General features: G+C 41.2%; 1 protein-coding gene across 1 annotated transcript in view; it reads right to left on the reverse strand.

Moving 5' to 3' along the window:
* The window catches only part of LOC113830550 (probable glutamate receptor), an 11,403-nt gene extending 1,521 nt beyond the window's left edge, over nt 1-9,882 (reverse strand). Inside the window, exons 1-10 of the mRNA XM_070119964.1 lie at nt 9,816-9,882; nt 8,031-8,206; nt 4,761-4,862; nt 4,362-4,420; nt 3,887-4,216; nt 2,136-2,263; nt 1,660-1,781; nt 1,129-1,360; nt 739-887; nt 81-170 (exon numbers count right to left, since the gene is read on the reverse strand). Coding sequence (XP_069976065.1) covers nt 81-170; nt 739-887; nt 1,129-1,360; nt 1,660-1,781; nt 2,136-2,263; nt 3,887-4,216; nt 4,362-4,420; nt 4,761-4,862; nt 8,031-8,206; nt 9,816-9,882 — 1,455 coding nt within the window. The remainder of the gene's footprint in view (nt 1-80; nt 171-738; nt 888-1,128; nt 1,361-1,659; nt 1,782-2,135; nt 2,264-3,886; nt 4,217-4,361; nt 4,421-4,760; nt 4,863-8,030; nt 8,207-9,815) is intronic.
* Between the last annotated feature and the right edge of the window lie 260 nt (nt 9,883-10,142).

Raw genomic sequence — 10,142 nt, forward strand, 5'->3', positions numbered from 1 at the left:
ATAAGAGATAACATGTTTTGAAGCTATTTGTATGTCTCTGTAAACTGCTTTGAATTTTTGTTTACATATCTGCCACAGACCTTCTCAACTCCTTCGTCCCAAGTGTAGACGTAGCCGACGGAGGGATCGAAGACGTCCCAGATCTGCTTGTAGATTCCACTTGTAGCTTCCTGTAGGAGCATGGTAGTCTTAAAAGGGCGGTTGCCTTTGAGTGTTTTTGTTTTTGTTTTGTTTTTATTTCATTTTTTTCTTATTTGTGTGTGTGTGTGTATATATATATATATATATATATATATATATATATATATATATATATATATATATATATATATAGAGAGAGAGAGAGAGAGAGAGAGAGAGAGAGAGAGAGAGAGAGGCATACAGAGAGAGAAAGAGAGAGAGAGAGAGAGAGACAGAGAAAGAGAGAGAGAGAGAGAGAGAGAGAGAGAGAGAGAGAGAGAGAGAGAGAGAGAGAGAGAGAGAGAGAGAGAGAGAGAGAGAGAGAGAGAGAGAGTGTTAGAGAGAGAGATAAAGAGAGAGAGAGAGAGAAAATGATAGATAAGATAAAGAGAAATAGATACAAAAATATAAATAGAAAGAGACACTGAGAACGAAAATGGTCATGAAAGTCCTCGACAAAAAAAAAAGAAAATTGAGAAACAACCAATCCGCCCTTCCCTTCAGCCCCCCCCCCCAACGCTCCTGCCCTTCGAAGCAACAAAAGCAGCAACAGCCTACCTTGAAGATAAACTCGTTACTCGTCTGGTAAACCACAGTCGCCTTGTAGCCGTCATTCTCGATCGCCCCGAGCAAATCCCACAAGGAGTCTATCGGCTTCTCGAAGGTTGGAACCGCCAAAACGGCCGTGAGTGTTCCCGCGTAGAGAGCTGGAACAAAGGGACGTTCGTATGGATGACCGTTATTTCCGTTGGATTTTCGGTTTTCTTGTTTTTTATTGTTTGTAGTAGTAATAACGGTGATTGTTATGATTTTTTTTTTTCTCCAAATTTTCTTCTCATCATTATTTTTGGTCTTATTCTTACTCTTTCTCACTCCATACCTCCCTCCTAACCCCTATAGCCCCTCCCAACCCCAACATCCGCCCCTTCCCAACCGCCCAAAACTAACCATAGACCACAAAGCAGAAGAAGAACCACGTGAACAGGACGAAGCGATGCGACCATTGCTCCATCTCCGCCTTGTTTCCCTGCACGACCATCGAGCGGTACATGTTGAAGGAATAGTTCGAGAGGGAGTCGGCCTGCCATATCCCCTTGAGAACGAGCTCTTCCTTGGCCACACTGATGAGCCAGAGGATGGGACCCACCAGGAGGGTTGCTAGGGAGAGGAGGCCCCATACCTGGAGGGAGAATTGGGGGCGTTAGGAGGGAGGGTGGATGGGGTGGGGTGAGAGAAGGAAGGTGGGTGGGGTGGGGTGAAGGAAGGAGGGCGGGTGGGGTGGGGTGAGGGATGGAGGCTTGGTGGGGTAAAGGTAAGGGGGAAGGGTGAAAGGGAGGGAGGTGGATGGGTAAAGGGGAAGGAGCATGGGCGAGTGAAGGACCATGGATAAGGGGTGCAGCATAAATGAAAATTCAATAATTTTTAAGTGAAGTTATCAGCCACAGAACAAGAAGCGAAAACATGAGCGCCGTGGCTCACCTCAGCAGTAAAAGGCGAGAACACAGCGAAGGCCCTGTTCTTCTCCGCCGGCGCCGGGGACACGATAGTCGTTGATTCCAGGAAGTAAGGCAGAGTGAAGTCGACCACCACCTCACGCGGTCCTGGAACAAGAACGATTGGAAAAGGAGGCAATTTTCATGTTGGGAAGACATCATTAAGAGTCAGAACGAAAGAATAAGGGTGATGTGACAAATTTGGGGAGTTTCGAAATTTTCAAGGAATTAGGATGAAGTAACATGCCTTCGAGTCTTCAACACAGAATAATAACGATAAAAAGTTTTAATGACGTGACCTTATCAATAGTGATTATGATCGAATCTTATGTTACAATTTCTTTCAAGGGACTTAAGATTTGAAGTTAGGTTATGAAGTCTTGGAAATCTATCTGTCCTTCATGCTGACATAAGCTCAAGGTCACGGATTCCTCTCAGGTTCACGAAAGGACCTTAGCTGACCTGTGATTGTAATTTCATTGATAGCGAAATGAACCTCGTGCCTTGCCACCATGCCAATCATTCCTGTGATCGACCCGTCCGGTAAGACTCCACCCCACTGTCCGTCTTTGGCCAATAAGAGTCGGTATCTGTCAAAAGAGTTTATTATCTTTAATATTCTATTATTATGGTAAGCCATATCCAGAGCCACACTGAAAAATTCGAGATTTATACCACAAAAGGTGTCAGTGCAGGTCAAGACACAGCTATTTGCGCAGGAAAAACATATTAGCCGATCTCTCACACGTTACAATTTCTGATAGCACTAAAAAGCATCTAGAAAACTGAGACGTAGACAATCAACTTTCATCAAAATGGCATTGAATTGAGGGTCATAGACATTCTAGTAATTCTTGCAGGTTGATACAGATTAGGTAAAAACTTGTATAGGGGATGTGAATTATCGGTTACAGTCTTGCAGAAGACTCAGAGCCCCCAATTTCCTACCATGCCCAATATCCAAATTTATGTTCGACAGGAGAAATTCGATGGAATCAAAATGAGGCAGAATAAAAGAAAAAAAAAGCATCTATGAGTAATGTCTTCTTCATAGATCTTATTGCACTTGTGAATGATGAAATTTAGTTAAAATTGCCTGGTCCATATTTCAATTTTGTCATTCAAATGTAATCTTTGTATCAAAAGTTTCACCAAAAAGCTTCAGATTATCCACTGAAGTGATTAAGACTTCCTCAATCAGCAGACTTTGATGCTGTGGCAACTGCGCTCTAGACCGACTGCTGGAGAAGGAATATCAGCATAGAGAGAAGTATCATCAGCATATGCCGACATGTTATTAGTGATGCCAGACCACATACTGCTTGTATATAAAATAAAGAGCAATGGACCAAGAACGCTACTCTGAGGAACCCCAGAAGACACAGGGCTAAAAGCTAGAATCAACATGAACATGTTTACCAGTTATAAATTCAGTTAAAATACTTCAAACTTTACCACCAATACCAACAGCCTAGTCCCTTCCTAAAACCAAACTGAGTCTCTGGAAGAAACGCTCTCAAATATACAGAAAGACATTTGGCCAGCAAATGTTCAAAAACCTTAGATACAATTGGCCTGTAATCAGTAGGTGAAGATTGTAGTGGAGCCTTGGGATAGGGACAACGTTACCAGACTGCCAGCACTCTGAAAATGACCCTTTATGAATTAATGGGCGTAATATTACAGCTAATTGCCCACAGTGCCTTAATTGTGCATTATATAGAGTATATAATAGCGCTTCGTATCATGTATCATTTTAACCTGCCCTGAAGGTTAAAAAGTCATCAGACGCCTGGGTGTGGTTGGATATTTGCGAATTTATGGTACTTTACACAACTTGAAAACTGTAAGGACTTCTTATGAAATCTAAGGAATTTTATAAGCTTGTCTCAGTCATATACTGCCTGTATTTCTTTATATCATGTATTTCAACGGCCTTTTAATGGTTCACATTTTTAGGACAGAGTACGTTCACATAATATTGTTTAATGATTGAGCACATATCTCTGTCGATCGATGAGTTTATCCATCTATCCATCTATTCATCGATCTATCTATATATTATCTATCCATCTGTCCATATATTCACCTACATATCTATCAGTCTATCTATTTATATATAATTTTGTATATTAATTTATCTACCTTTCTATCTACATAGGTGCGAATGTCAGTCTGTGTGTCTGTGCGTCTGCAGTGTCCTGTCTACTTACGTGAAATTGAGCTTCGCCGCGATCGTGTTCAGGAGGTGGAAGTCGATGCCTGCGTCAGACACGATTTCCCCCGAGGCCTTGTCCTTCATCACGCGGAAGAAGGGCCAGTTGTCCACCACGGAGGACTTCATGAGCCTCCCGCCGAAGTCGCTGTAGACGTCCATGAGGTCCTTGTAGATCGGCTCCTTCAGGAAGTGTTGAGAGCCTTCGGAGGGCGTCCACCACCACGAGCCGACGGTCTGGAGCCTACGTCGGGAGGAGGAGGCGATAAAAGGAGGTTGGGAATGAATCATGAATGCGTGTTTGAGATATAGTTGCTTTCGGCAAGAACTGAAACGATTTTTATTATTGAAATCTTCGTCTCTTTTATCTCTTTGCCACACATACATGCTAGAAACAACAATAATAAAGCTACTTTAAAAAGTATAAATAATTCCGTAGCCCCTCTAAAAATTCCTATTTATTTTCCACTTACTTGAGCTGGTCATCCTTGTTGACAAATGACCTCATTAGCTTGTATTTTGCTTCATCCATCTTCAGGGCGACCGAAATCTGAAAAAAAAGAGTTTGAAACCTTCAGAGAGAGAGAGAGAGAGAGAGAGAGAGAGAGAGAGAGAGAGAGAGAGAAAGAGAAAGAGAAAGAGAAAGAGAAAGAGAAAGAGAAAGAGAAAGAGAAAGAGAAAGAGAAAGAGAAAGAAAGAGAAAGAGAGAAATAAAGAGAAAGAGAAAGAGAAAGAGAAACAGAAAGAAAGCGAGAGAAAGAAAGAAAGAAAGAAAGAAAAATAAAGCATAGCAACCAAACCTCCACCAGATCATAACAACCACAGAAGCCAAACAACAACCAAGGACCCAGCCCCACCGAGGTCCTCCTCACCTGTGTCCCTTCCCTCATATTGTCCAGAACCTCCTGAGTGACGTCATCCTCCAGGATCAGCCACCAGTAGATCGTCGGGGATTCCATCTTCCGCTTAAATACCTGGAGGTGGATTTTTGAGATATTTTTGTAACGTGATACTTAATTAGTTATATGCTATGTTTGATTGGGCGTTTGATTCGTGATGATTAGTCGGTTTTCTGGTTTATGGTTAGAGGAAAGTAATTAATTAAGATAATAATCATTAAAGGTATTCTTGATTAGTCATATCCCATGTTTGATTACGTGACTGATTAGGGACAATCAATAATTTTCTGTTTCATGGCTACAGGAAATACCCAAATCAAAACAATAAAAAAATATTAAATAAAAAAGCGTAAAGTCCCATATGTCACATACCTTCCATGTTTGATTAAATGATTGATTAAAGTGATTGAATAGTGATAATCACTTGAGCTTCTGCTTGAAAATTACTGGAAACAAATCAAATCCAAGAAATCAAACATTTGTAAAAAGTAGTTTCCCAAACCCGTATATATTCCAAGCTTAATTACGTGAATAAAACACTGATAATCGATCGATATTTGTTTTAAAAAACTACAGGTGATTGCAAAGTCTGAATTTTACTAATGAGGATAATATTTCAAGATTCATTTCCACGTTTTTTATTTATTTTTATCTATCTATTATTATAATAATTATTATTATTTTATAAATATGCATTCAGTTTCATATGTGCGACGATGATGGGCGTTATTTAAATCAGTCTTTCCCTTATCATTGCGAAAGACATTGGTCTGTCTACCTGTTTGTCTATCCATCGATATATTTACCTATCATTTATATCTATGTGATAGGTCTTTTTGCTGTTTATCTATCCATCTATCTATTCATCCTTCCATATATTTATTCATCTATCCGTGTATTTACCGATCATCCGTCTATCTATTTACTAAAGATATCGACGGTGTTGGGACACGACCAATCAATTAATCAGCCAGCCACTCAACCAATCGCAACCCACTAATCAGCCACGCATTCAACAAGCTGACCTACCACTCAACCAATCTCAACACACTAAAGATATCCACGGTGTTGGGAGGCAATCAACCAACCAATCAATTAATTAACATATCAGCTAATCAACCAGCCAATCAAGTCATTAACCAGCCAATCAACTAATTAACCAGTCAACTAATAAACCAGCCAATCAACTAATTAACCAGTCAACTAATAAACCAGCCAATCAACTAATTAACCAATCAACTAATCAGCCAGCCAATCAACTAATTAACCAATCAACTAATCAGCCAGCCAATCAACTAATTAACCAATCAACTAATCAGCCAGCCAATCAACTAATTAACCAGCCAACCAACTAATTAACCAATCAACTAATCAACCAGCCAATCAACTGATTAACCAACCAATCAACTAATCAACCAGCCAACCATCTAATTAACCAATCAACTAATTAACCAGCCAACCAACTAATTAACCAGCCAATCAACTAATCAACTAGCCAATCAACTAATTAACCAATCAACTAATTAACCAGCCAATCAACTAATCAACCATCCAATCAACTAATCAACCAGCCAATCAACTAATTAACCAGCCAATCAACTAATCAACCAGCCAATCAACTAATCAACCATCCAATCAACTAATCAACCATCCAATCAACTAATCAACCAGCCAATCAACTAATCAACCAGCCAATCAACTAATTAACCAATCAACTAATTAACCAGCCAATCAACTAATTAACCAATCAACTAATTAACCAGCCAACCAACTAATTAACCAGCCAATCAACTAATCAACTAGCCAATCAACTAATTAACCAATCAACTAATTAACCAATCAACTAATTAACCAGCCAACCAACTAATCAACCATCCAATCAACTAATCAACCAGCCAATCAACTAATCAACCATCCAATCAACTAATCAACCAGCCAATCAACTAATTAACCAGCCAATCAACTAATCAACCAGGCAATCAACTAATCAACCAGCCAATCAACTAATCAACCATCCAATAAACTAATCAACCAGCCAATCAACTAATCAACCATCCAATCAACTAATCAACCATCCAATCAACTAATCAACCAGCCAATCAACTAATCAACCAGCCAATTATCTAATCAACCATCCAATCAACTAATCAACGAGCCAATCGACTAATCAACCAGCCAATCAACTAATCAACCATCCAATCAACTAATCAACCAGCCAATCAACTAATCAACCATCCAATCAACTAATCAACCATCCAATCAACTAATCAACCAGCCAATCAACTAATCAACCAGGCAATCAACTAATCAACCAGGCAATCAACTAATCAACCAGCCAATCAACTAATCAACCAGCCAATCAACTAATTAACCATCCAATCAACTAATCAACCAGCCAATCAACTAATCAACCAGCCAATCAACTAATCAACCAGCCAATCAACTAATCAACCAGCTAATCAACTAATCAACCATCCAATCAACTAATCAACCATCCAATCAACTAATCAACCAGCCAATCAACTAATCAACCAGCCAATCAACTAATCAACCATCCAATCAACTAATCAACCAGCCAATCAACTAATCAACCATCCAATCAACTAATCAACCAGCCAATCAACTAATCAACCAGCCAATCAACTAATCAACCAGCCAATCAACTAATCAACCAATCAACTAATCAACCAGCCAATCAACTAATCAACCATCCAATCAACTAATCAACCATCCAATCAACTAATCAACCATCCAATCAACTAATCAACCAGCCAATCAACTAATCAACCAGCCAATCAACTAATCAACCAGCCAATCAACTAATCAACCAGCCAATCAACTAATCAACCAGCCAATCAACTAATCAACCAGGCAATCAACTAATCAACCAGCCAATCAACTAATCAACCAGCCAATCAACTAATCAACCATCCAATCAACTAATCAACCATCCAATCAACTAATCAACCATCCAATCAACTAATCAACCAGCCAATCAACTAATCAACCAGCCAATCAACTAATCAACCATCCAATCAACTAATCAACCATCCAATCAACTAATCAACCAGCCAATCAACTAATCAACCATCCAATCAACTAATCAACCAGCCAATCAACTAATCAACCAGCCAATCAACTAATCAACTAATCAACCAGCCAATCAACTAATCAACTAATCAACCAGCCAATCAACCACCAACCAATCCCAAGAGACGCATCATTATCCCGCAGAATCCCAACCTGTCTGAAAACATCCACGGTGTTGGGCGCCGAACACATCACGATCACATTGCGGAGGTTTTCTCGGTGGAAGAAAGACTTGAGCTCCTTCTCCAGGGGCGCGATCGAGCCCTGGTACTTGAGGACGGCCATGTCTCCCCCTCGGCGGTGGCTGGCTCTCATCGACGACGCTATACCTGGTGGGGAGAGAGGTGTGTCTGAATCTCTGTGTCTGTGTCTGTGTCTCTGGAATCTCTGTCTGTCTGTCTCTCTCTCTCTCTCTCTCTCTCTCTGTCTGTCTCTGTTTGTCTGTTTGTCTATGTCTCTCTCTCTGTCTGTCTGTCTATGTCTCTCTCTCTCTCTGTCTGTCTGTTAGTCTATGTCTCTCTCTCTCTCTCTGTCTGTCTGTCTCTGTCTCTCTCTCTCTCTCTCTCGTGTGTGTGTGTGTGTGTGTGTGTGTGGAATTCATGAGGAACAGATTGCAACAGGAACAACGAAGGACAAGGAAACGCACCAATTAGCATTTGCATAAATACTCCTCCATGTACCTCTTGTCATGTATGCCCTGACGAAGCATTAGCGAAAAGGCCTTCGGCATATTCGTGTGTTTTCTTGTCCTTCCCTTCGTTGTTCCTGTTGTGTGTGTGTGTGTGTGTGTGTGTGTGTGTGTGTGTGTGTGTGTGTGTGTGTGTGTGTGTGTGTGTGTGTGTGTGTGTGTGTGTGTGTGTGTGTGTGGTTAGTATTATCATATAATCACTGTAAATTCCAGTGGCAACTATGCCGTGGGTATAATTTTCTAACATTATCGTTAGTCATAAACTTCAAAAAGATAAATCATATTACTTGGTCAATAAACGTATTTGGAAGACCGTGGCTGGTTCAAGCCTGATATCTACATGATATCTGAATCAATATCGTTTTTTGGACATACCATGATACTGACATTATATTACACAATATATGACTAATGAATGGAAGAAATTGTATTTCCTAACAGTACACAGACATACACACACACGCGCGCGCTTATGCACAGACACGGCAAGTAAAAAAACAATCTATAGTAAAATATCTTCCACAATGATCTTATACCAAACCACTTTTCACAATGGTAAAGTGAGATTGATTATAGAGATTTTGACAACGAAAGACAGAAAAACAAAACCTCTAATTATCATTTCAGAGAAGTTACTGTTGTTATGTGCCAAAAATGTAAATCTAGAAAAGACAACGAAAAAGGGGGAATTATAAACAGTAAAAAAAAGTTGTCGAGGAAGGAGGAAAATTCCTAAGACATGGACCGACACAAAGATAGTTATTTATGAAGGTCTTCCTCTTTTGGCTCAGTGAAGCGAGCGGCCGCCCTCTCTGCCTTCCTTCTGAAATATTTTGCTGCTTCTCTTGGGTCGTTTGTTCTGCCTGACCACCAGCAGGAGTCGACAAGAACAGGAACGGTAATGATAACTTCACCAACACTATCATCAATGATAATAAACACACCACCGCCGAGAGCGCCACCACATCCACCACCACAACATCCACCACCACCAATACATCCACCACCGCATCCACCACCACCACATCCACCACCACCACATCCACCACCACAATCACCACCACATCCACCAACATCCACCACCACCGCATCCACCACTACCAACATCCACCACCACCACATCCCCCACCACCACCAACATCCACCAACATCCACCACCACCACATCCACCAATACCACCACCAACAACAACATCCACCACCACCACATCCACCACCATTACCAACATCCACCACCTCATCCACCACTACCAACATCCACCATCACAACATCCACCACCACCACCACATCCACCACCACCACCACATCCACCACCATCACCAACATCCACCACCACCACAACATCCACCACCACCACCACATCCACCACCACCACCACATCCACCACCACCACAACATCCACCACCACCACCACATCCACCACCACCACCACATCCACCACCACCACCACCACCAACATCCACCACGACCACATCTATCACCACTACCAACATCCACCACCACCACATCCACCACCACTACCAACATCTACCACCTCATCTACCACTACCAACATCCACCACCACAACATCCACCAC

The sequence above is a fragment of the Penaeus vannamei genome, unplaced genomic scaffold (genome assembly GCF_042767895.1).
Source record: "Penaeus vannamei isolate JL-2024 unplaced genomic scaffold, ASM4276789v1 unanchor930, whole genome shotgun sequence".
Taxonomy (NCBI): domain Eukaryota; kingdom Metazoa; phylum Arthropoda; class Malacostraca; order Decapoda; family Penaeidae; genus Penaeus; species Penaeus vannamei.